This window comes from Caloenas nicobarica, chromosome 20 (assembly GCF_036013445.1).
Source record: "Caloenas nicobarica isolate bCalNic1 chromosome 20, bCalNic1.hap1, whole genome shotgun sequence".
Lineage (NCBI taxonomy): Eukaryota > Metazoa > Chordata > Aves > Columbiformes > Columbidae > Caloenas > Caloenas nicobarica.
Window position 1 is genome coordinate 6519357 of NC_088264.1, and position 22500 is coordinate 6541856.

A 22500-nucleotide genomic window follows, 5' to 3' on the forward strand; every position below is an offset into this window, starting at 1 on the left:
CCGAGCCAGACACTCAGCTTGGGACACAGGCCCGCACGCTCATGAAAGAGGCATGAAGTAGCGTGGCGAGAATCGTACCAGACCGTGCTGTAAGAGACAGTGACTGCCTGTGCACGCAGAGGTGGCCTGGGAAGAATCCTCACCTTAGAGGGTGAAATATCCGTTCAGGAGCTTACACTTCAGAGCCAAAATTTCATCCTTTTCAGACTATCAGTTTCATGGTTGGAAGCCCAAAAATCAAAGCACTCTGAAATCACTGCCTACTGAAAACAAAATCCAAGCTTAACACATACAGTGCTTCCACTAGAGCCACAATTTCAGCTCTATTTCTTTTCATCCTAAACCTGTTCTAAAACCTTGTCAATCCTCCCTCCTTATTCCGTATCAAGGCTTATACCAGCCTCACATCTGAGAGGCTCTCAGCTCCTCACCAAGGATAAACATTTAATAATTTTATTAAAAATAAAATCAATTTCACTAAAAAAGATCTATCCATTTATAATTCACTAGGTTCTCTGACCTCGGTAAGACCAAATGCCGCTTACAGGTCTCAACTCATCAGCAACCCTGCTAACACCTAAAGAAGGAATCACACTGAAGTTCTCCACGTGCTCAAGCGAGCTGCTAAGAGTTTATTTACAGGCATAAATATGCAGCCCCAGTCTACACACGCAGCATCTCTTCTTGCTGCCATCGATCGCACCTGCAACTTTGCAAAACTGCTGCTGAGTGTCAGAGAACAGGGTTTGAACCAGGAGGTTTCTGAGCATCCTTCAGAAGCCTGACGTCAGTACAGTTCACAGCAACTCCTGAGTTTCCTCTGTACCTTCTCCCTTTATACACTTTATATTATAGTTTCTAAAAACTGTCATCTTCACCCTCAAAACATCCCCCACCTCACTCCAGGCAGGCATTCAGAATTTCATGCAGCACATTCTTGAAGTCCTAATGCTTCCCTTCTGTGAATCTACTCATGTGTGACAGCACCATTGATAACATACGGTACAGTTACCATCCTATATTGCCTCTCATGCCAGAAACCCCTGTAATCTATAATGCTGTATCAGGTTCCTGTGTATAGCAGACAAAAGTTGCGTTCAGATGAATCCTGAAGGCTGTATTTTTCCCTCAGGAGGTACCTAAGCCATAGAAGTGATGCATCAGTCTCTAATCTCGAGACAAGCACAGCATTATAAACTGTACAAACAGAGTTGCAGTTTATAATACTTTCCAAGAAGAAAAACAGAAGTTTGCCAGCAGCAAAGTCTGTATTTTTTTCTCTCCTCTCAGTCGTTCTTTTTGGTTTTGAAGTGTTGATGAAAGGTGCTAGCCTGTAGATCTGCGACAACTATTGCAGGGCAGCATAATCACGTATGGGATGTGGCAGAGGCTGCAGTCCTGCAAGCACAATTAGGAGATTGGTTAACGAATGATGCAGCTCCGTCCCTCTGCAGGTTTGTTCTGCGCAGAGACCAGGGTTCATACAGCCGGCAGGGGGCTGGGGGCACCCCGGCCCTGTCCCACTGCACACTGAGGATTCAGGCACGGGGTGCAGCCGGGGAAGTGGGAAATGTTTAACTCCATAGAACAAACACAGATCTCCAGCTTAAATTATCTTCAGGTAAGAAATATTTAGCTAATCCTTCGCAGGTACCAGCTAACCACCACGCTTTAGCCGAGTGAAACCCACGGGCTCTTTGACCCTTCTGCTGATATACACTGTCAGCTGAACACTGGCTGGGATACCATTTTCCTAATACCAGTCATGAGAGAGTGGACAGCATCAGAAACTGGCTTAAAACTGGTTGCTTTTCCCCTTGCTTAGAGTCCAGCAATTGAGAAGATAATCCTATTTACTTCTACATGCCAACTACCTCTGGGTTTGCTCCACTGACCATAAATTTTCTGTCCTTCAGAGTAAGAGCACAAGCCACGGGTTACGGAGAAAGAGCACACAACCGAGAGGCCTTAGAAAAAACTATGTTTCTTTATATAATGGTCTGTAACTGTAGATTCTCCTACTACTGGTAATGACGTTAAACTATAAACCACAAGTCTCTTAAATTTTGCCTCTCACAGCCCCAACTTTCTTTCTCCCCTATCTGTGGAGCTTCCTCTCCCTCCCCTGCTTTCTATCTCTCAAGCTCAAGCGAGGGGAGTTTTGTGGTAGGGACTGTGACTTTGCACACAAATCCATCTCTACACTGACACTGAATATTAATATTCCTTACATAGTAATACTGTATCTGCTCAAAAGATAAAAAATGTGCACAGGTATAATAATAATTTACCTCCCTTGTGCATCATGATACAGCTTTTATGGATATGATAATGTCTCTCCTTCCACATGATCCAGCTTTCTTCAGTGCACTTAATTACTTAGTTTCCAGTTGCTTCTGGACTTGGTGTCCAGTTGTATCTCAGCACAATACGGCTGTTTCTGTCATTTGATTATAAACAAATGCAAATATGAATTGGGAAGAAATGAGCACTGTGTCTTCTGTGCCAGGCTCCAGCTATGCACCAAGCAATAAGTATGCCAGAATTCACTGCTGGGGAGGCAGCATTTAAAAAAAAATATATATATATATTTCCCAACTGAATAGTAATAAAGCACTGAACTAAAAACAAATGGCCTTCCTCGGCCAAATTCAGTGAGAGTCTTGCTTGAAAACCATTGAGTTTGCCATCCCAGCTCTGCGAAAGCAGCCGGGGACTTGGGCTCCGTTTCTGGCTCTGTCAGTTACCTGCTGGGTGATCCTGGGCAAGTTGCTCCTTTTCTCCATGACCTCAGTTTCCCATTGGAGTATTGAAAGAAAAAAAAATACCCCAGACATTAAAGACAGCAAGTGACAAACTACAGCAATGAGAAGACTCAAATTAGACTGACGTAAATAGAAACGACTTTTGCTTATTTTGTAACACCCCTCGAAGAGGAAAAAGAAAAGATTTCTGATCTGCTAGAAAGGCAACCAACCCAGAACACTGACGGTGGGCAAACCAGCAAGTCCAGGTGTTTCATATAGCTGTCTTGTTTTTTGAAGGGCATTGGAGTAACCTCACTGGCATCCTCACCCAGGCTCACAGCTCTGCCACACAGGCTGTTTCTCAGCTATTCTGTACAGGATCTGTTAAAAGGTCAAGTGCACAGTCAGAGCTGGAATGGAAACCAAGGGTTCTGACTTTCCATTATAAACCTAACAGAAGCATCTCCTGTGCTGCTGGCTCAACAGCTGGCCAAACCCACTGATTAGATATATCCATTCCTTAAAATTAATGAAGAACTAAAACAAATTAAAAAAGCCCTGAGGAGCAGGCAACAAAAAGAAAAGATGTCCTTCCCTTCCCCTCTCTCCTTATATAGTCCAAAGTATTTGTGTCAACTCCATAAATTGCAGAGTATATTTTCTTAATCTTAATCCAGTAATACATCTGGCTTGGGAAGGTTTCAAGCCACTCTTACTGAACTCCAGCAACGTCAGCGTTATGTTGGGTGCAGAAGCTTCACCCAACAGCCTGAGCAGAGTAAGTGGCACCTTTGTAGGGTGACCGGTGTCACTGACTAGATCAGCTCAGGATCTGGTCCACATCTTCCACAGGCTTCTGCCCAGCCTCCCCGTTCCCACACAGGAAACATTTCTTGCTTCTTGTGCCGGGTCACAGAGCAGGGTCCCTGTGACAACGTACTCCGAGATAAACAGCTGCAGTGGAAATGCAAGTTTGCAGTGTCCTGCACTGAAGCACCCACAGCTGAAGAATTATTCCTTTAAATATTTAGACAAGCTCCTCAGGTCCAAGCACTGCCGCTCAGCTCTGTGCTTCGATACAAACAGGGAAAAAAGTTCCGTCTTGAGCACCAACGTGCAGAAGAGCGCGGCCAACGGGTTACTGGCTGATGGTCGCGCTGTCTCCAAGAATTGGGCAACTCATCGTGGATGATAATCTAGATGGTGGAGGGAAGGGGAGTCAAAATATCTGTTCTGCTTTGACTTGCAGCTGCAGCCAAAAAAAGCTTTCAAAGTCTTTTCTGAAAGTTAACATTACTAGGGGATTTGCAGTGTTGACTAGAGCATGCAGCAAATGCAGTTGGAGCATTATTACTGATGAATAAACTTTAAATATTTTTTTACCACCATGGATGATTTTCCAGATTTCAACCACTTTTAAATATCAACACGGGGCCCTAGTGAAGTCTTGTCAAAGTCTATCCCAAAGCAGTGATGATTTTAGTGTAAAACAAGAAGGAAGTAAATCTCAGTGCCCCTTACTGCTTGCTTTCTTAGGGCTAACGCTGGATTTATTAGGGAACAGCACAGATAGAAATACAGATGTGGAATATTTTCTTGGAGATCTATACCTCAGAGTAGCATTATTATGCAAAAATTTCAACTTTAATTAAGTGAACGAAAAATAAAATGTTTCCAGGACAAAGGCTGGGCAAGGAGTCTTGGAAAAAATAAAAGTTAAACTGCTCAGAACACAGAAGGCAAATAAACTCCCCAGAGTAGATTTTTTTTTAACCATGAGATTTTTAAAAAAAATAAGTTTTTCAGAGGGAAGAGAAAAGCGTGGTTCAGTCATCATACTTGAATAGCCGAAGCTGATAAACAGATTCCAAGAATCAAATTTTAGAACCAAAACAACTTTAGCTCTTTGGCAAAGAAATTAATTTGATATGTTACATTAATTTTTATACTAGAGACTTATTCACGGAACATGTTCAGTTCAGATAATAACTATAAGAAATATCCCACGGATATACGGGACTTTTAAAAACTACTCATTGTAGGTTTAATTTTGAATCCTGTGAGCATGCTTCTACATAGCATACAAAACACCCTTCGCTTTATTACAGTTTTAAATCTCTCTTCCAGGTCTGGCTTTGCAACCAACTTGTCGTGATAAAATAGGTCACTTGAAAAAGGAAAGCTCAATAAAATGAATTACAAAAACAACAAGATTAAACTGATTGTGCTGTTTTTGTACAGTGCAGCTGAATTCTGCAAATATGCTGCTGGCTGTGGTTTGGCATTTAACAGCATGCGATCAGTGAGAAGGAGGAAATTTTATTCTCATTAACTGTTGCAGATTTACTGCAGTGAAAAAGGGCTATGTAACCTGAGAAGTGACAGAATGGAAAGATCAAAGCAGCAGTCTGGAAACTAAATAAACCTTCTGGCTACTTCCTGCAAGGAAAATTCACTCTGGCAATGTAAAACAGAGTCCAGTTAAAAACTACTCTCAGTTTTATGAGCTGTCACAGCAGCTTGAGTGGTTTGGACCAGTCAAGTTTAGAACATTATATTTCCTTGTTTTTGTCTCAGATACTTCTGTAAGCAGTTTTATAGTTTCTGCTCCCCCCCCTCCTATTTTTTTTTAAAGAGAAAAATAAAATTCTTTTCTTTTGGTTGAAATCGAGAAGGTCACAGCTAAACTCATTAAAAACAAGCAGGTCTTCATTTGCACATTCCATTCCCATTTACTACGTTTTAATATTCTACTTTGAGATTTATAAGCAATGTACATTTGCTTTAATAACTCTTCCGCATTCTGTTCACTTATTGTTTAATATAAGTGCAAATCAGTTTACAGAGCCCAGATGGCTTGTAACCAGGGAGCCAGTCTATTCCTAGTAGCACATCTGGAGGGACTAGGAGCAGCAGACAGAACGTGGGAATTAATTAATGTTACATTTCAGAAGAGACAGACCCAGGTTTGGGGGATTTTTGGTAAGACATTCCAAAGGACTTGAGCAAACTGCTACAGCATTTTGGTATTCTTTTAAAATTCTTAATAGCCACCTAAACCACGTTGGTTAAATGAGGCCAACTGCAGGTGGAACATAGTAAAATGAAAAGCAACTAAGAAAATGTAAAAGTGACTGCAAGCAAATGAGACCCAGGTATCCTGTATTCCAAGCGAGCTGAAGTGCATTAAAACCTCAATGCTCTTTTCCCAAACGGCATCTGCAACTTGCTGAAAAAATTGCATCTTTAAAATATTCCCAAGCAAGCTATTTCATCTCTCAGCATACTAGTGTGATTGTTCGGAGCAATTAAACAGCTCCTACAGCAAATGAAACAAGTGCAACATGATCCTTGGTGATGATGGACCACACACCTTGGAGAGGTGGTGTGGGCCGGTCACCGGGGAGCAGGCGGGGGAGCACGGCCCTGCTCCGGGCTCCGGCACCTGATTTTGGATCAGTAACTTCTCTTCTCCTGGCCTGTGGTTCCCTGCCCGTCTCGACTGTCAGCTCTTTGGGGCACCGACTGCGTGTTGCACTGTGGACATCGGCTGCGTGCTGGGGGATATAAGGAGAGCTGCTTGGAAGCTTCTCCTGATACAGTCTGAGAACAGAATAATAATAAATAAGCACCCCAGCACATTAAAAACTTGCTCTATAAAGAATACTGTATATATGAAGAATACGATCTTCATCTGGATATTCCCAAATTCCAGGCAGTGCTGGGCCCCAAACCTTTAGTGGTGCGGTATGCACAGATCCCTGAACCCTGGGAAAATCTCACCAATGAATATGGGTCATAGAGAAAAATCTCGTTCCCCTTGAATAATCAGACTCCCACTCTTCAGAAATGCTACATTAACTGTCCACAACATAACAGCATCATTTGGTCAAATACATAGTAGTGACATTTAAACTGGCTTATAATATCATCAGGTTGCAGTATTTAATTTCTATAAACATAGCTTTAAGAAAACAGTACAAAAACACCTAATAAAATGACAGCTAGCAAGGAATATGACCACTGCCTAGCAAAACAGGGAAAAGAAAGAGGTAACCTTAGTTTGGTACCAGTGCAGAAACAAGTTATTATAAACCAGAGATGAAGAAATTCAAGCTCGCATTGAAAAGCTCTTAGTGATGAAGCACTCATGTTCTGGAAGCACCACTCCCACATTTAAGTCCTGAAGGAAGACAACAATACAGTGAATTTTGATTCAGGCCATGATCCAGGATCTGAAGAAATCAAGTGAAGCCCTTCACTAAGCTTGTCCCAGATTGTGATCAAAACCTTCCAAACAGCAGCAGTCCTCGCTTCCTTATGACTCTCTCTTAGATGCAAAAATCTTAATTCCAAGCATATGTATCACCTGAACATGCACTGTTGAGCAAAAAGAAGCTTACCTGCCCGTTTCACGTGAACAGTCAGTAAACGCTGCATTGTCCAAGCAAGAATTGTGCTTTATCTCTGTTACCTCAAGCCATAAAGAGCCATATCAGAAATTTAGCAAAACCCTCCTGACCTGATTCGGTTTAACTACTTTAAAACTAAACATGCAGGCAATTAGGACAATAGAATATGATAAAAAAAAAAAAATATGACTCTGCTACCACTAACAGCATTCTTGTGGGACTGAAAGAAAAACAACAACAAAAAAACCTTATTTGTCTCCAGAAACTTCATTGGTTCTGGGCTTCTCTGTAAGGCCTTTTCAAATTCGTTTCAGTGGGATTTACAATTTGCTAATACTGATGTGTGATAAACTAATAAAACCTGCCTACAAGGTTATAGGCCCAATTTACTAATAAAACCTAATTCAATTCTCTTGGGAAATGCAAATTAAATAGCGTCCAAATGGGAAAAGCTGAGTACAAGTCTGCTGAACATACTGCGAAGGAAAAAAAGTGGGTGGGGGTTTTTTTGTTTTTAAAATGAAGTTTAAGTATGGAAAGGAAAAATTAATGTACAGAATTGTAAGAAATATCACTATGGTAAAATGTTTGAAAGTAGAATCACATTGTAATAATAATTTACACTCTATTAGCTTTTCTTTCCAATAATTAAAAGATTTTATATCCACCATATGTCCACCAGTAAGAGAGAAAAGCAACACTGCCTCTACTCAAATGATGAGGAAAGAGAGATGTGGATACTTTCAAGTCTACTGTAGCGCAGATCTCGCAAGAGACTATGGTTTTTATCTAAGCTGATCTTTCCAAGAACCACAAAACAAAAGTTTCTTCTGCCACTGATGGCTGTAAAGAGGCAGCTCACTCTTACAGTCTACTAATGTAGTAGTTTTCACCTGAAAGAGCCTGCAAGATGCCGCTTTGCTGCTGGAAGGCTGGGAAGAGAATGCTTAAAATTCTAAATAAACTGTGCACATTACTGAAAATATAACATGGACGAGAAATACTCCATAGCAGGGTCACCAACTCCTTCAGCCCTTTCCTTAGGAAGCAGGTTCCTTCTATCAGCAATATATCCTGTAGGGTTTAGAGACTAAAGCAAGGAGGGGATGAAAACTTAACTTTCATGCTTGAGAAGTACAATATGTGACTGCTTTAAGCAAATCTAATTAAGATGATGATCTATATAGAATATAGCTCTAAATGTCCACGTAGGATATAAGTTACAGGTACAACTATTAAAAAAGCATTTTGATAATCACAAAGTGCGTATTTGCCAGGACATGGCGCAGTTCCTGTACCTGACCTGAACAGGAGCTATTCAGCTGTGATCGATGACCGGGAGTTCACAATTCACTGCAGGAGTCAGCAGGAATGGACGGCTACAGGTTTAGGTCTTTCCTCCGTGAAGATTCACATCTCATTTTCATCAGGCTACCCGAGCAAAAGAGCCAGTGGATGTGACTATTTTTGCCATTCGATGTGGGCTTTTAGCAAACACAGACGTTACAAGTGGGTAGCTTAGCTAGAGATAAGCTAAGGCACATGAACGCAGCCTTTCCTGTGCTCCCACCAGGACCCACGGCCACACATGATGTCACTGATGCCCATGTCACCGCAGTTTGTCAACTCAGGACACAAAAGCCAGATTACGCACGCTTATACTTGCCAACAGCCACAGCCGCCTGCAAGGCCCTGGCTCCATATATTTAGCTCACAAAATATCACAACGACCTGCCATGGCAAAAAGAAGAAATGCGGCTACAGTTTCAGCTCTGTAAATCCAGGCAAGAGGAAAGATGTTCCACCAAGGACAGAGACAGACAGTCACCCCATAAAACTGGTTTTGTTTGACATGCCAAACCTCACTGCTTCCTGGGAAGAAGCTTCCATCAGATCTCTGTCGAGAGGAGATGCAAGTGCACACGCCGGGGACGGCACGCACACAGGAACGCCTTGTCTGAGTGAAAACGAAGAGCGTGCAATGGCAGCTCTGCTACATTTTATAACGAGGTTAAAGGATTCTGTACTGGAGAAAACTTCCTCGGGGGGAAAAAAAAAAGAAAAGTTTTTGGCTAGCTCCAGCATTCCTAGTTATTAATCTTTCTAAAGCCACTGACAGAGGGGAATTTGGAACGCTGATGAAGATATTAACAAAAAATTGGCTTTCGCACTTAAATTTTATACCATTATCTAGTTAAAATTGGGAAAGGTTAAAACGCGGTCTCTTCCCCAAAGGGCAAGAAAAACACTGTGGATATCTCTACTATAAGATATTTAGCCATCACTATTATGTTTGTGTCTTAAGAAAATAATTAGTCTCTAGAAGGTCATTAAAATTTGATAAATGAGCATAGATTCTTGAAGATGTCTTTCAGCTGGTCTTTCTCCCTTGCAGCTCAGACACTAAGCTGTCATCACATTAGCCAAAGGTGAGGGATTTTTTGTTTGCTACAATCATAAAACTTTCACTCTATATTAAGAGTTATCAGAACCAGGAGCCTTAAATACAGATTTTAATAACAGATGAAAATTTCAAATCTATGCCTAATGCCCATCTGCTTCTGAAAGACAGTAAGATGATTCAAAGCTGGTAATCTAATCAAAAAAGTCTTTTCTTAGCCAATGAAAAAACCTGGATACAAGCTGTCAAAACAACCTCTTCAGCCACATATTTTCTGCTGAATGGAAAACATACCTTACAATCTGCTTGCCTTCTGCTCCAAAGCTTTGAGGAAAACAAGAGATGCTGTTTATGTATTTTATCACCGCTTCTGTGTACATTATATTCTGAAATAATTCTATTTATAGACGCCATACACAACAGTACAACTCCACTAAGAATATAGTTCTGAAATAAGAGCTGTAAAATGAAACTGGAAAACACACAAGCTAGATTACCGAAACAAAGCATTTCTATTTCTAAAAATGCCTTGCGTCCCTAAAGTGAGTGTGGCAGTACTAGAAAAATGCCAACTTTCCAGGTCTTCACTTATGTGCTGCTCCTTCTTTATGCTGAAAAGTACCTGAAAAAAAATTATCCCTGCTTGCTTCAGGATATGGCCAGAATAGCAAGCATGCAAGCAAATCTACAAACTGAATTTAGGGCTAGATACTTTTACAATTCCCTTCAAAGTTCTGTACTTTAAGATGCAGGAATTGATCATGCAAAGTAACGTTCTCAAGTCTGGCAGTAGTGGTTTCAAAGGGAAGCCCAAGAAACCCTGTGAAGGGAAGGCAATGTCTTTGAAAAATGCAGCCCCAAAGACACTCCACCTAATTCACCAGATCTATAGACGTTTACTGCTAATGCTTTGCGTTTCCCTCTTAAAAATAATGGGGGGGGGGAAAAAAAACAAACCAAGCCTATGTGCTAACCTAGTGAGCACAGGTACCTATAAATAAATACCTTAATGTTTTTAAACTCCTGTTTTACTCTTGAATTCAAACCAGGACTCCCCTACCCACCTAAAGCTGTGCAGCAGTTCTAGGTCCGCAGCTCCGGTGTCTCCTGGGACAGGGAACCACAGGAGATGGTCGCAATATCCTGCTGGGTTACAGGAAAGTCAACCACTTCATCCATCGCACAACTGGATACAGCTGTTTCTCTAATTGCCCTGAATTCTCCTGACTGTAACATGGTAGAACTGTGATGGCAGAGGCTGCCCCAGACCTCTGTTAGAACTAGCATCCTATAACCAAGGAAGCATGTGGTTTTCACTATCTGCTCAATAACTGGTGTAACAATCTGATAGATGGCAGCTGGGGTGGGCTGAGCTCCCTTGCATAGGCATTATTAAATATTGCTCACAGTGAAAATCTTCCAGGCGACTCGAGTTTACTTGCAGTCCTTGAAAACCTCTCCTTATAGACCCGTTTCCTTGGCTTCAAAAAATGAGGCTGGTGATCAGAAAACACTTAAGCCCTGGTAATGCACTGGGGACATCAACCCTAGTTCAACACAAGCTCAGCTTCTCAGTGACACACAGGCACCAAAAAGGTGAGTCTTTCTGGCTGACTTGTTAGAGCCTCCTGGAGGGGCAAAGGGAAGTCCTGATCCACTCTGAGCACACTCTGAGGATAGGAAATAACCTCAGAGAAATTAAAGAGCTAACATGTCCTAAGTCGTCTTCATAGGAGCGCAGAAAGGAGAAGAAAGGATTAGGTTATTCGAAGTTGCATAGCAAGAAGTCAGCTCATGGTTTTCACCTACCTCAAATTTCACAGGGTGGTCTTAAAGGACAGAAAAAGACTCCTTCCCAACTCAGCCCATTGCTTAGAAAACAACTGTTTCTATTATAGAATTAAAAAGCCTCATATAAAAGACCAAGACCAGAAGACACAAGCGCAACAAATAAATGTAAAACAAAAAGAAGTATAACAAATTACAAGACCAAAAATATGCGTCTACTCATTATTAGGCCACCCTTCTCTGAACTCACAAAAAACGTTACTATTAATTGACTTGCTAGTTATCTATGCAAATCATAACATAGCTTTCTTTAAAAAAGTTTCTAAAAACATATTCAAATATTAGTAATAGAAAACTGAACCATTTTTGTAACAAAAATGTTGATTTATTAAAAGCTGGAACTGGTTAAAAATAAATCCTTCACATACGGTTCTTGTTAGCTTTAAAACTGTAAGCATAAAAATACCCTAGAATTATGTTTTGGTATGGATGAAATGTACACTATATAACACATAAAAAGAGCCTTGACTTGCTGCTATTATTTTTAATTAGGCTCTCTAGCACGTATGGTTTTACCTTCCAACACCAATTCGAATTTGGGAAAAGGGAGGGTCTGACTCTCCAAACTCATGGGACTGGCAATTCCATGGCTCATGCCTTGGAGCACTAATGCATTTTACATAAGCTCTAAGCATCAGGAAATCCTGGCTTCTGGCGCCAAGAAGTTCAAAACGATAATGACACACATCTGAAAACGAGGATTCGCCGTTCGACTGCCAGTATCTATTCTATCAAACAATTCAGTCCTGCTCTGTTACAAATAGGACAGAACATTTGCAGCAGTCCACGCTGTTTCCAATTAGACTGCGTGTCTGGACTGCAGATAAATCCATGGAGCAATCATATCGAAAAGTCTTCCTAGAAACAGAATTCTAACGAGAAACCTGAATATTCACAGAGGCTATTATCACTAGGCAATTACCAGGTTTGTTGTTAGAAAAAACGGCAGTTTTTCTGTTTTCTTTCTTGCGGTGAACCTCTAAAATGCCTCAAGACATTACAAGAACATTCTACAAATACTTAATTTAACTAGGTATATATACACCAGATGTATTTTGCTACTCATTCTGGTTGGAATACAATCAGATTAAAAAGCAGTTTACTAACGTAGCTCCCTGATAAGGAATTCCAATTGGAGGCTGAGTGATCTACCTAACTTTTACCCAAGGAGACTCCAGATTTTTTTCCCAGCTGAAAGCTTTCTGGCCAGACAAGAGCATTTTGGCTGGGGCTATACCCAAGTTTACTGGAAAGAAAGGAGTCTGCACACCTTTCTCCCCACCTCCAGGCGGGCGTGAAGACTGTTTGGACCACACACCCACACAGTTCTGAGTAACACAGAAATCTATCATCTCCTGTACTCCAGTCTCCCCTTCCTAAATACAGGCTCCACAGAAAGGGTTGCACACTGCTCTGAACTTGATCTCGAGTACAAACACTTCCGTTTTTCAAGAGGATCTGTCTCTTAATTCCTGCTTTTTTTTTTCCTGATCTGAGCATTTTAGTTATTTTAATTTGTTCTTAAAAATGCTACCACCATTCCAGCCTTGCTGATGTTCAGCTTTCTGGTGCATCACAGGTAGAATCAACACACAAGTGTAACTGTCCACTGTCCTTTAACAAATACAAGAAGCCAAAGTAAGGGAGAAAAGTATTTTTTGCTTCAGCTGTGCATACTGTGAATTACTCATATTTTACAAATGGTGACTAAAGTTGCAAGTGGTGAAAATAACATTTTTCCTTTGGAAAGAAACAACTTCACCCACAGGGCTGGGCACGTCCAGATAGTATCCTGTTAAAGTGAATTCTGTACCATGTCTGTAAAGTGCTTGAAATATTTCCTGCTAATGAGTGCACATAATTCATGCTCTATAAAAGGCATTTCCTAAACACTACAGGATCTATGAAGATTTCATTCTTTGAAATGAGTCTTTTCTATTTTGAACTCATGGGAGAAGTCTACTCAGAAATTCAAACTGAAACAGCTTGCTAACATTTGAGGAAGGAGAAGTCACTCACCAGAGGGGGAATTCAAACATTTCCCAAAAGCCAAGCAGAAGTCTTTTGCTTATCTAGCAAATCTTCAAAGTAAGTGCCATCAGTAATCTAACGGAGAATACCTTGGGAATACTTAGGTTAAAGAAAAAAAAAACAAACCCCCAAATCCACAGAAATAGTTATAGCAGCTGAGAAACCTATTTTTAACAATTTAAGAATATTGGAAACAAAAGCCTTCTAGGTAATCAGCATCTCAAGCCCCTCTTTAGATATTTCCCAACGACAACATCAGGGGAATGGTATCTGAGTAATTGTCATAACATGTAGTTAGTTGTGTGTTCTAGTTTTGCTTTTCTACCCTACAGCTTCTGGAAATCTATCTTGTATTACAAAACATATGTTAAAAGAAACATGTAATTCAGAAGACAGACTAGAACTGCTTATTCAATGGAAACCACTCCCACTGCTATGAGGGCAAAAATTGTTGAACACCACAAACAAAGCCCTATAAAGGAACTTTAATAGCCACTGCTGGTTTACATACGTTCTTTACAAACAGCAATTTACCTGCTAGCGAATGGATGCTGCCCAACAAGGTCTCCATTCTGAAGATGGTAATCACTGAAGAAATCTGGACTCACTGCTCCATCAGGGGCTATTAGGCCATCTATAAAAACAAGAAAGATCCAGTGACTGCATGAAGGAGCGTGACTTCAGAGCACGCGGGCAACACAACCTGAGCTGGTTTATCTTAGGAATTCTTTAGCAACTTGCAATATTTCTGTGAGGAATGTCAAGCAACAATAATACTGAAAAACAGCAACTTTGATTACAAAACATCCTCACTGGGACTCCAAGCAGCTCAGCCTACTGACCTGAAAAAAGCTGTACCTAAGAAATACTCTTATTCCTTCTTCCTCAGGCCTGTAAAGTTTATATCAAGTTTCATCTTGTCTGTCCCATCATGACTGTGAGCCCAGAGAAGAAGTAATGAGAAGGGTCAAACATTAATCTGGGCCAGCAGCAAAAAAGTAGAAATGCAGCAAAGGTCTTAATTGTTCAGACTCTACCCTTCACCATTACATCTCTTAAAACTGGCCAAGAAAAACAGGAAAGCAACTTCAAATGTATTTCTTTCATCTCCCCCATATTTTAATGTCTTCTAGCTATTTCCTAAAAGGGTGGTCTTTTCCCATGATATCCTCTCAGGAACTTAGGTTACAGTTTCCCATTGCTTCCTTTCTATTGAAACACTGGCATATGAAGATGCAAACATCTGTAAAGCCAGTAGTATTCCTGAAAGGCTTCCCAGTCTCTTCTTGCTTTATAAGGAAGAGAAGAAAATCAGGGCTAACCTTTTCCCTCTCTTACATCGGTGTAAATCCAGAGTGTCTTTGAAGTAAAGTCCGTGAACTGACCCCAGCCGAATGAGAGCCCAACTTAACTCTTTCCTGTTGCCATTCACAAAACCAGCATTTCTTGTTAATATTAAGGGCACAGTTCTTACTTGGCAATTAGTGTTAGGCTCTACTCAGATAAAATGAGCTATTTCATTAAAACAGACTCTATGTCAGTTTGTCTCCATTATCATATGAAAACAATCCCAGATCTGTAGTGCAGAAAGCATCCCCAAAAACCCAAGTATGTTCAGACTGATCGTTTAATAGTTTAACGTAAGGGAGAGAGAGATTCCTAATGACTAGGAAGTTACAAATGCCATTCCACTTTAAAGAAAGAGAGATAAGATGCAGGGAGTCACAGGCCACTTAGCTTAACCTCTGTGGTTTCAAAACTACTAAAACTGCCTGTGCAGGAAGCAGTGGAAAGTTACTTACAGACACAGGGGCTTAGAGATGACGACTCAGGCATTCAAAGACATCTCCCTGTGCTTTATGAATTTACCTGATGGTTTTTGAAGATAATATAGTGACAAATGATAAAAGGAATAGAATTGACACACCTAAATTTCTAACAGACATTTGATGAGGTGCTACAAAGGTTCATTCAGAAGATAATACCTCGTGGGAAAGTGACTGAATACGACACAACACATTGGAGATGAAAAATGTTAGCCATGATCAGACTACATTTTAGCAGCATAAGATAGCTGTACATGGCTATATTCTAATTGTGTACATGTGTATACAGTATGAGAAAGAGTATTACTTGACAAGCAAGTAATCTGGCCCAGATTGATATTACTGTCTGTCAGCATGTTCAGCGAGACATGAGTGCCCTGCGATATCACATGGATGTAAAAATCACCAAAGAAGAGGAAGGCAAGTTAAAATGGTTATTAGGAAAACTTGGCACAAGTGTTCATATCTCACCATCTATTCTGTATTTTTCACAGAAAAGAAATGAGAGGGAACATCAGCACTTTTATACCTGCAGCACTTCAGATCAAAAAATTTAAGTGGCTACGTATTTTAAACAGTCAGGTTTGGTTAAAACCTATTGTAAAACAGAGAGACTTAAAAATAACATCTCTCTTTATATTAATAAAGAGAGTGCTACATTTCAACGCTGAGGCTAGAGCTACCACTACTTAAAATGTCTTCAATCAAGAGTGCTAACATTCAAGCCATAACATTCAGAGTCAGGGCTCACAAGAATTTATCGGAAAATGAAAGCACATGGATAGCATCAGCTGCATATAATATGATTACACAGTTAAAGGACATCTGTTGTTATGTACATTTCAACATAAATTAGGGTTATGTACTTTCAGAGCAAGAGAGACACCGAGCTCATGAAGATAACTTCAGACATTCCACCAAGTTCTTCATGTAGGTTTGAATTCCTTTGCAAGAGAGATGTTGGTAAATCACTGCAAAAAAGAACTCATCTTGCCACCTGTGAACTCCAGAATTATTATGGCTGAAGGGGGACTTGTATTGAGCACCAGCCATCAGTGCAGGTCATTTTTTAAATTATCAAACTGAAATACGAGCATTCAATTTCTGACTGCACAAAGATTTGTATTTTTGTTATTTTTTTAACTAAGTAATGCTCTGTCCTTCAGAAACTCAAATGCCTACTCCAATCGCCACAATAATCCTCAGCCTTTTCAAAGGAGTATTATGTCCCCCTCTGGCCGCAACTCAAAAGTATAAATCCAGCAGACTTCAGAAGCACACCATTCCTGGCACTTGCTGGAAGGAGCCTGAGCAGTGAATCTGTATTTTGAATATAATCACCTACTCTTATACCTTTAAAAACAAAAGCACTTTTCAAACATCTGGAGAACATATAATTGGAAATCTGCCTCCCCTTCCCGGTCAAATATCAATTCCAACACAAAAATCTTTGTTCAAACAGCACTAAGCCTGTAACATAAAATGATTAAAAGTCAGGAAATTCAGTGTTACTGATGCCACTCCATCTCTAGCTCACATTTTGGGAAAAGAAATGGCTCTATGAAATAAGCGAAGGTCTATAATTAAGACCTGTAAGGGGGAGACTACAAAAGGCATGCTGGCACATCTTTAACTTCAGAAAGCCCAAAAGAGATTTGATGTAATAAAAGACCCTGGTACCGTACAACACATGGCTCACACTGCTAACCTGGTAGGTCTAGTAAAGAGAGATAAACTTACAGGATTCAAAAGGGAAAAACATACCACTAGAAAGGCAAGTTGCTACAGCTGACACATGTAATTCAAAGTAGAAGAAAAAGAATCCTTAAGTTCTGATAACCTTTAAGAATAATTTTTGAAATGTTACTGAGATCTTGCACAATTATGTTCTCACAGTAACTAAAAGTAAATTTTACGGGTTTTAGTGGTTCTGTTTTTCTTATTATTTTCTGCAAATTCATCCACAGTCATAGAGTTTTGTGACTCATGCTTCATAGCAAAGGACTGGACACTTATGTGGAAAATAAGAAACCACAGACTCAAACCCAGTAATTAAAAAGAAAAGTACATGCACACACACAGTCATCCAGGAGTTTGGAAAGGATATAAAACCACAAGCTTGAGAGCATAAGCAAACTCCTAGTTATTAACAGTTATGATGACATTTATCCGGTGGGCAAATTATTTAATTATTGTCTCCTGCAGAGTCTTTTGAATCTTCCTTCCTCTCAAGCAGCTGGCAAGAGGATATTGGACTAGATACAGTGTCTTAATCCAGTATGGCAACATCTATTTTCTTAGTAACTCCAAAATTTTTATAGAAGAAGAAAGACACAGCAGATTCCACTTGAGACACCCCTAGAACTATGCTATTATGCACTACTAATAGGATTAAGCAAAATGATGAGAAATGCCTTTTTTATTTAGAAAACATATTAGGGTTAATCTCAAATAAGAACATGACTTAAGATTTATTTTTTTTTTTTACACTAACTCCTTCAAATTGTCAAATAATGAAACTTTTTCATATGAGGAACAGAAAAAAAAAAAGTACTTCTAGAAAAGTTTCACACACTTCCCTAGATATATGACAGCAAAAATCATACAGCCAGATTAGCTGAAAGTCATGGAATTATTTGCTCTGCTAAGGAACCTACAAGTTTGATGTGGCTCAACTAAAGGCTTTCATCAAGATATGCAATAAAAATTCCATTACAGAACAAACACATGAGGCAGAACAAAATTCAGCATCAAATCCCAGAGCTGTGAATTTTTATGGGGATGAGAAAAAGTTTGTGTTTGCAAAGCAAACAAGCTATGGACACAAGAAATAAGTGTGAAGAACAAGGCTGGGCCACCTTTCTTCAAATCAGCCGTCATGCTCCATTAGCCCTCTGAGCCAGCTCTACTCATTTTTCTGAAGACTTGTAACACTTCATAAGGCCCTGGATATACAGTCCTCAATCCATCATTAACATCCTAACAAGGACAAGCCCCTCCCTGGCTACAGCGAGCTACACAGTGCTGCTCCCAGTGACACAAGGGGGTAACTGTCCCGCTGGTTTGAGCCAGTGGATTCTCTCCACAGCCCCAGGTCAAGCTCCTGTTCCAACCAGAGAGGTGGCAATCCCAGTCCTGAATATCCTGAACGCTAATATACACCCCTCACCTGCATTGTAGTAGAGGTCGGGTCTTTCCAGAATATCCCCTTCGTGGATGTAGGGCTCAATGGGATCATCCCCATACAGGTACTGCTCGCTGTCATCCATCTGCCGACTCTCCACCATCTCCAGCCACTGGGAGTTGTGCCATCGAAACTTCTCGCTCTGGATTTTTTTAGCCCATTCCTCATCATATTCCTGTTAAAAAAAAAAATCACCACACAATATTTTAGGATGAGGTATAGACAGAGCTGTTTGGTTTAACAGGAAATGGCAGAGGAATTTAATGTCAGCAAAAGACATCAGTTTCAGGGCTCAGTGACTTAAATCCTCTACTGAGTTTGCAGAGCACTGTAAGCAAACAAGGGAATGATTCTGCAAGCAGTAGGTGTTATGCTGGTTTTGCAATGCAGCAGTACAGTCTTCCTGTCATGGTTTGTAACTTTACAACCATCCAGAAAAAAATGCTGCTTTGAGCAGCGAAGTTCCATCAGTCTCATTTGGTTTATGCAGAAGAGCCAATTACTGCCAATTGTCAGGGGTATTTCAGTAATTAATTACTAACACTGGCCAAATACCCTATGCATCCTCATTAGATAAGCATTCACTAGGACAACTGGTTACTAGAAAATACAACCAAAAAAGGTTGTGATAAAACCAATAAATCTTTATTTTGTTTCCCAAGGTCCAATAAGACAGGATTTAATTTTCAACTTATTGTCAAATTTTATAATGGCTCTCTATGTTTAATACTGAATACCCACAAAAACGGTGCACAATATCTGTAATAAAGATATGGAAATCTAAGATACAAAACTAAAATCTGAGAGGAACTTCTCCAAAAAGCTGGGGAAAGCAGGATATAGGCTCCGGCCACTATGGAAACAAAACATAGGCGTGAAATTTCAATCTTGATTACAGCTTGATTGCACTCAGGTGATGTCATAGTGAATATAAAGGAGCATCAGAAGGACATGACATAGCCTACAGTCACTGCAATCAGCTGTTTTGAAGGCCGCTCTAAACAGACCAGACTACGTGGACTGTTATTACCACGGAGGGAACACAGACCTGGGGATAATACTCAGTTTCTCAATACTACTAGAAAAATAGGGCACAGCCAACTATAGCAAACTCATCAACACACGAAATTTGCAGATGTTATCGATTTGCAAAGATTCACAAATAATGCACCATGGTTAGTCCTCTTTTAATCAAAGGACTGTAAACAAGAATAACATTCATAAACAAAGTGTTTCTATTTGTGAGAAGAAATATCCTCATGAAACAGGTCCCATTTCACTGTCTTGAAACCTAACTTCAAAGGAGAGAAAAATCAAAAATAATTTCTTAACTCTCATGTTGGTTAAAATACGATCTAGACAAGACTTTCCTTGGAGATCCTAGCTGGGGTAGTTTAACATTTTAAAAATCTGTTTCATTTGGCCCTAAAGGGGATGAACAGTGTCCACACAATTAGCAACAACACTTTGGCTGCAGAAGCGGTAATTTCTTAAACTGCTCCAGCTATCCATGCAAAAGGAGACCTGTCTATAACCAGAGGTCACAAAATAGCAGTGAAGACAGAGTAAGTTGTCTGAGTAGCTCAGGTTAAACTTCTGAAACCCCTATAGACTGAACTTGAGCTTTTAAACTGACTTAATATTCAACGTACTTTGTGTTCACTGCTATTAGCCTCACACAGGTAACGCACTCTCTGCCCTGTGTCTTTTCCACCCTTCTGCTTGGTCGATAATACAAATAGCAGCTGGCCCTGCCACTGTGGCAGAGGCTTCCCTGACACTGCTAACAAGGATCTAGAGCATCCAAGATTTCATGAGGAATCACGTGTCGCATTGTGCAACCACAAACCCTTACTCCATGGCAGCAGGGTTTTAAACTTTGTTTTGTTTTGTTTTTTTACTTGGAGAAACGGCAAGTTTCTCTTGGCTTCAAGTAGAATGTAAATTCCCTTTTGATGGGACATCCATGCAAGTACCTGCACATTTGGGGCTCTGATCAGTCTGTTGCATTATTCTAAATTTCTCCCACCTCGCACTGTTTGGAAAAACAACATCTCATGCTATTTCTGCCTCTTGATCTTTCCCCATCGCTTCCACTCTAGATTAAAAGGAAAGGCTAGAAATAACAGTGCAAAACAAGAGTTTTCCTGGAAAAAGCATGCTCATTGCTGAGATTTATGAAACGACCCATAAAAAATGAAAGGGCGTTACTTTCAATGATGACATCTGACCAGCGTCTTGGAAACATCTCCTTTTGTGCATCTGCCAGAGCTAAACTGTGGGCTATCTATTATGTCAGCCTCCAGCAGTTGTGAATTACTTACGAGCTTCAGAGAAACCCCTTGTAAGTGCCAGAAATCGTACCGCAGTCTTAAGAAAACTATTCCCAGAAATCATGATTGCAAAGAAGTGGGGGAAAAATAAACAAATTTAACAAACAGCAAATTAGACTAAGCTGTGGGAAAGCTGAATCCCTTTCGCATTACCTTGTTTACCTTTAAAAATTCTCAAAAGTTGAAAGGCCAGCAGCTAAATTACCTAATTCACATTTTAATCTTCCCAAAATTACAACCCCAAATGAATCCCACTTGCCCAACATCACTGTTCCATTCTACAGCACTGTCTGAATATGCTGAACGTTCGTCACAAATAAACATGAACTTCTTATGTCCTTCTAAATAAAATCAGTTAACGTTTCTCAGATGTTAACTTATTTTTTTGCTTTAAGCAATGACAACAGGACAGAATATTCCTATGTATTCTACAGGTATTTTACCTCAATCATTCACCTAAATTTTGGAAAACATGATTAGCAACAGAATGGCAAATTAGCAGCTGAAAGACTGAGCGAGCATATCTGCACATTACTTAAAAAAAAATAAATAAAATCACAAGCTATCTGTTCAAGCAGTTTGGTTACTTGTTACCTTTATACCTTGTATTTCACTATGAATGAGCAACAAGAACAAAGTGACCACACAAAAATCAGATCAATGATCAGTTTTGTCAAGAGTTTCATCCTGGCAGCAATCCTAGAAAAGGATGATTTGCAATAATCTAGAACCATTTACATAAATGAACTTTTTTTGTGCTGAGGTTAAGTACTGCTACATCAAGAATAGGTCTGTAGATTTTCCACAGAAATGTGCAGAAACACCACTGGGTAAATGATTAATGGAATAACAACAGAATGGAAGAAAAGCTGTAAACGCAGGACTAGAGCGAAAAGGCACAAAGAAACCAAATTAAAGAAGTTTAGAGCAAAACAATTCCCTAAAACACAGTGAGTCTTCCAGTAATCATATTCCGAGCTATTAAAACTTTTTTTGGGGAGGGGGGTTGGTTTTGGTTAGGTTTTGCTTTTTAAACACACGAAGCACACCTTTAGTAAGGAAATTCTGCAAAGATGAAACCAGAAAACTAAAGATCATGGAGATACAAACACAGCTTTGTGCCCTCCAGCTCTTCTAAATGTGAGGTTACCAGAAAAGCAGCGGGTGGGGGAACAAGAAGAAGGTGGACAGAATGTGCCTATTCTTCGACCCCCTCCCCTCCCCAAATATTGCATGTGCAGAAACATAAAAGGAGGAATCCTGAAGACTGATTTTATTCTCTTTGGAGCTCCCTGACATCACTGTTTTTAACATTCGGTTTCCATAAATCCAGAAGTGTCATAGAAGATGTATGGTCGACTCTGCGAGGAATGTGCCATCCTTTTTGAAGTTCTACTTCCAACTTTGTTTACTACTGAACCATTGAAATATTATGAAGCGTTAACTGGCCTATTATCAGAGCGTGTCTGTTCCCTATCAGGGGTCCCCTTTGTCACTGGCTTCCGTCACACCTTGTATCTGATTAACACACTATAGGATAACATAGAGCTACACAGATCTGCTTTGTGTTCTCTCACAGCTGATGAAAAACAGATTTTCCTTTTCACTTTAATGTGGTTGCCCTTTAATTGGGTCTGTAATAGGGTTCATTTGATGTGATTCCTCATACTAAACCTAAAATGCAATACAGTAAGTAGAATGCTTATTATGTCGAAGGC

General features: G+C 40.1%; 1 protein-coding gene across 2 annotated transcripts in view; it reads right to left on the reverse strand.

The window, feature by feature from the left end:
• KIFAP3 (kinesin associated protein 3) overlaps positions 1 to 22500 on the reverse strand; it is a 69411-nt gene that overhangs the window by 5250 nt on the left and 41661 nt on the right. For both annotated transcript variants that reach the window (XM_065648994.1, XM_065648995.1), the window contains 2 exons: positions 18435 to 18624; positions 13974 to 14073 (listed from right to left, as the gene is read on the reverse strand). In XM_065648994.1, coding sequence (XP_065505066.1) covers positions 13974 to 14073; positions 18435 to 18624 — 290 coding nt within the window. The remainder of the gene's footprint in view (positions 1 to 13973; positions 14074 to 18434; positions 18625 to 22500) is intronic.